Source organism: Chiloscyllium punctatum, chromosome 18, assembly GCF_047496795.1.
Source record: "Chiloscyllium punctatum isolate Juve2018m chromosome 18, sChiPun1.3, whole genome shotgun sequence".
In the NCBI taxonomy this organism is placed as follows: Eukaryota; Metazoa; Chordata; class Chondrichthyes; order Orectolobiformes; family Hemiscylliidae; genus Chiloscyllium; species Chiloscyllium punctatum.
In genome coordinates, this window is record NC_092756.1 from 69,674,403 (window position 1) to 69,679,040 (window position 4,638).

The 4,638-nt window shown below is 47.6% G+C and overlaps 1 protein-coding gene across 1 annotated transcript in view; it reads left to right on the forward strand.

The window, feature by feature from the left end:
* Nucleotides 1-3,910, forward strand: part of poldip3 (polymerase (DNA-directed), delta interacting protein 3) — a 38,161-nt gene extending 34,251 nt beyond the window's left edge. The window contains exon 9 of the mRNA XM_072588429.1: nt 1-3,910. This exon is cut by the window's left edge and continues 157 nt beyond it. Coding sequence (XP_072444530.1) covers nt 1-15 — 15 coding nt within the window. The 3' untranslated portion in view covers nt 16-3,910.
* The last annotated feature ends 728 nt before the right edge of the window (nt 3,911-4,638 follow it).

Consider the following 4,638-nt stretch of genomic DNA (forward strand, 5'->3'; position numbering starts at 1 on the left):
AAGATCAAACTCTAAGCTGCTGCAGAGATGACCACCCTCAGCACATGGCTACAGCTCTGGGCCTCCCACTGTCCAGTCTATCCTGTCGTTTCTAGAGGTTCTGTCAAAAAATCAAAATTCCTACTCCTTTCTGTTTTATCCCCTCTCAGATGTTGTTTCTGAAACTGGAATTCAGACTGGGTGAAAATGTGAGCTTTCCCCCCTGCCCTCGGTGTCCTGGTTTCACTGACTGCCCCTTGCTCAGTCTGAACCTCACTGCTGGCCACATTGTTATTATGGACTGAGCTGTCACTGAGGATGTTACTCCCAGCTCCCCTCATTCTGTCACTGGTTCATGCGGTAGGGGGTGTGAGTGACAGACAGAGGCAGGTTTATAAGCCCCTTCCCTTACCCCCCCCTCCCCAATCTCCCTTGAGTCCCACAAATGATGGTTGGGGGGGTGGGGGATCAGAATTTGAGGATAGTATAATTGCCTGGGCCAATCTGTCAGTGTGTCTCAGCTGGTTACCTCATTCTTTCCCCAAACTGCCTTAAATCATATAATCAGCTGAAGATGGGGAATGTTGGACATGCACAGCAGATCCTTCGGTGTTCCCGACAGACCTGCAGTATATCCCAGACATTCCCTCTTTGTGCTCCTGGCTGTGTTAGTGTTTACGGATGGCCTGAGGATCAGTATAAATGACCACTTCCTGGACCAGGCCCCTGGCAGTGCTGAAAGAGTCTGACTCGATACCTCAGTTGATTGCTTGGCTGATGTTAAGTATCAGTTTCAGCAAATTACTGCAAAATGGTCCTAGAAATCACTTGTGCAAGCTCCCACTTGGGGACAAACAGCAGGTTCAGAGTTACAATGGAAATTCGACTCTGCAAGTTTTCATTATACCCTCCTCAAAGGCAGTGGGCAGTTCCACAAGATTCTGCCCTCCCCCACAGTCAGGTACAGTCAGTGGGCTTTTTGACCCCCCCCCCCCCCCAAGTGAATGCAATTGTCTCCCTCCCCCCGAATAGATACTGCAATGTGTAGGTCCATCCTCTAAAACAAAGAACTGCAGATGCTGAAGATCCAAAATAAAAACGGAAAATGTTGGAGAAACTGGCAGGCATCTGTGGAGAAACAGTTAATGTTTCCAGTTAGTTCTGAAGAAGGGTCACTGGATTTGCAATATTAACTCTTGTTTCTGACTCCACAGGTGCTGTCAGTCTTGCTGAGCTTCTCCAGCACTTTCTGTTCTTGTTGCTGTTACACCCTCCCTTGCTGCCCCCAAGTTGAATGTAAAGCCATTCCACCTGTCCCCTCCCAAGGCTGTTCCACCTCTCCCCTCCCAAGTGGATATAATGGCCTGTTCCACCTCTCCCCTCCCAAGTGGATATAATGGCCTGTTCCACCTCTCCCCTTCCCAGTGGATGCAATGGACTATTCTACATCTGCCTCCTCAGTAGATGCAATGGACTGTTCCACATCTGCCTCCCCAGTGGATGCAGTGGCCTGTTCCACATCTGCCTCCCCAGTGGATGCAGTGGCCTGTTCCACCTCTTCCCCTTCCCAGTGGATGCAATGGCCTGTTCCACATCTGCCTCCCCAGTGGATGTAATGGAGAGGGCAATCCCCATTAAGAATCCGTGTTACACAGGGTAATCAATATCAGTCAGGTGCAGGGAGGCTGAGTGGGGTCCGTTTGTGACTATAATGCCCCTTTGCCTGTCTGGGTTCACCCTGAGGTACAGAACTGGGTAATGGGCCTGGTACTCATGCTGTGGACAGCCAGCTCCAGCAAGAGATTCAGGTGAAAGCATTGGGTCATTGTGGGAAACATGTTCTTCAACCTCTGACTTGAGTGAGTGAGTGATGGAATTTCAGTGCCAGGGGAGTGCCCTGCATCTCCGGAAGGGAAGGCTGAAGAATGGGATTATTTCAGATGCAGGGATATTTCAAAGGAACTGCTGTAATTCAGAGACAGGGTCTTCGAGCCAGTGGCCTCTTCAACATAGATTGTAAATAAACTGAATGACAGGACTGTCCACATGGGAATGAGTCGATCCTTTAGGTGAGCCAGTGCATCTTTCTGTGTCTGAATTGGTCAGTAGATCCCTCCGTGTCTGGTATATTGAGTCCATCCCGCTGGCTGAAAGGCTGGGATCACCGCCATGTCTCGGTGGACAGGTGAGTAGATCAACGACAGCTGTGTAGAAAAGTGAGTAGATCCCTGTTGTCCAGATAGGACAGTGAGTAGATTCCTGTTGTTTGGGTAGGAGAGTGAGTAGATCCCTCTGCTTAGATAATAAGTAGAACACATTTTTGTCTAGATGGGGGAATGAGTAGATCCATCTGTTTGGATAGGTGAGTGAGTAGATCCCTCTGGATAGGATCATGAAAGAAAACACATTTTTGGTCTGTAAGGCGTGAAGCTGGAGAGCTGTGGGGAAGGCAAAATGTTCAGGAGTGCTCCGGGAAAAGCTGTTTGACTGTATAGTGACCTGGAAGGGATGTTGCCTTATCAAGTGTTTGGGAGCAGGGTATCACCAGAGTGATACTGATGTAATGTCTGGTAGCTAATAGAGCCAGCTTACATGGTGATCCATCGTGCAACATTCTTCCAATTGATGAGTGACTTCAATCAAAACATCAGCCTGTCACCTCATGTTCAGTTTGGTTTGAAAGAGTAGATTGAGCGGGAGATGTGTGGTACAAAACAGCTCCCCTGAATGTCACTAACAGCTGACTATTGGTTGTTGGTGCTGGGAATAGACTGGCTGGAGAGAACGGGCTAGTAACTCATCCACAGGCCCGGCCTGCTCTGTCCATTGTCAGCCTTCTCTTCTTGGAGTCAGGGAGTGATTTGTTCAAGCCCCACTCTCCGGGATATGAGCATAGAGTTTAGGTTGGCCATTTCAGGGCAATCCTGTGGCAGTGCTCGCCAGCCGCTGTGTAAGATCCCATGGCAGTATTCCCAGCAGATGAGTTCTCCCTCATAGCCTCTCGTTGCTGCTTGGGCAAGTTTGCCATGTTTAAAGAGTGGCCAGCGACATTTCCTACCTCACAGTTGTGAGCACGTTTCAGAAAGTACTTCATTGACTTTGAGAGACTTCCTGGGGTAGTGAAATCAGCTTCCTCCTTTCTGACTGAGTGAGTAAGTGAGTGCTAGGAATGATTTCCACCATTGTATGTTCACATCTGTCGATGAGCCAGTGTTTGACAATAATCCCATTCTGTCCATGACTGGGGTTTGTGGGGAAACTCCCAGAGTTGTAACTGTGGAGTCATTGCGTTTGAGGGATGAAATTAGTTTTAAATAAACTTATTTTTAACAAAAAAAACCCTCCAGGAGTAGCTGGTTTGCTGTAGCTACACAACGGACCCACAGGTGTGAAGAAGCACTTTGAGTAAGATCTTGAAACTGTGACCTCGGTATCAGTGGAAGTGCGAACTGAGCAGATTCTGTTTGTTAAATGGGTGTTGCTCCTCTCCCGAATTAGCCTCAGTCGCCTGAGCCGCACAAGCAAAACTGTTGTTAGCCTGAATGAAGGTACATTGATTCTGAATGCACACTGAGCCAGGAGTAGTTTTGGAAGTGTAGTCATGGTCTGGCTTGCTTTCTGAGAAGGCTTCAGGTGCAGTCTGACACAGACTGAATGCACAGAGCCTGGTGAAGGCCGAGGGCACATAGAGGAAGTGGCCATGCCAACTGACCCACATCAGCTGTCTTACGGAGCCACGTCGTGCCTGGAAGGTGACCATTTTGAGCAGGATTTTTCTGCGTTGGAGTTTGACCATTTTAAACCATATGCTTTCAGCACCAAATCTAGATGGTGTGTGATTGCACAGTATGTGTAAATAGATTTATCTTCTACAATGTATTCTGTTCCTCATTTACAATACAGCCTAAATAGATATTGTACATAAAAATAACTAATCGACTCTGTCTTTCTCTTAAAGATGAAACAATTGCACAGTAAGTGGGGATGGTATCACCGTAGAATCTATAGGGAAGGCAGTGGCCTAGTGGTATTATTGCTGGACTGTTAATCCAGAGACCCAGGACATGTTCGGGGGGGCCTGGGTCGAATCCTGCCATGGCAGATTGAATTCAACAAAAATCTAGAATTAAGAGTCTCGATTGTTGGAAAAACCTACCTGGTTCACTAATGTCCTTCAGGGAAGGAAACTGCCATCCTTAACTGGTCTGGCCTCCATGTGACTCCACTAGGCGAGAGTGAGGACTGCAGACGTTGGAGATCAGAGTCTAGATTAGACTGGAGATCCCTGATGAAGGACTTTTTGCCCGAAATGTCGATTTTCCTGCTCCTCAGATGCTTCTGATCTGTTGTGCTTTTCCAGCACCACTCTAATCTTGACTCTACATGTGACTACAGACACACAGTTGACTCTTAACTGCCCTCTGGGCAATTGGGAATGGGCAATAAATACTGGCCTGGCCCTCATCCCATCAAGGAATGAAAAAACATACTTAATGTCCAGAATCAATTCAGCTTCTCACTGACTGAAGCAATTCCCCAGTACAAGATTACAATATGATACCTAGGAGATTACCACCTTGATCACAATGACTCGATCGGTCCCTCTCATCTCTTCTCCACTACCTCAACTCCCACCAAATGTCTACCCACATTTTTCAG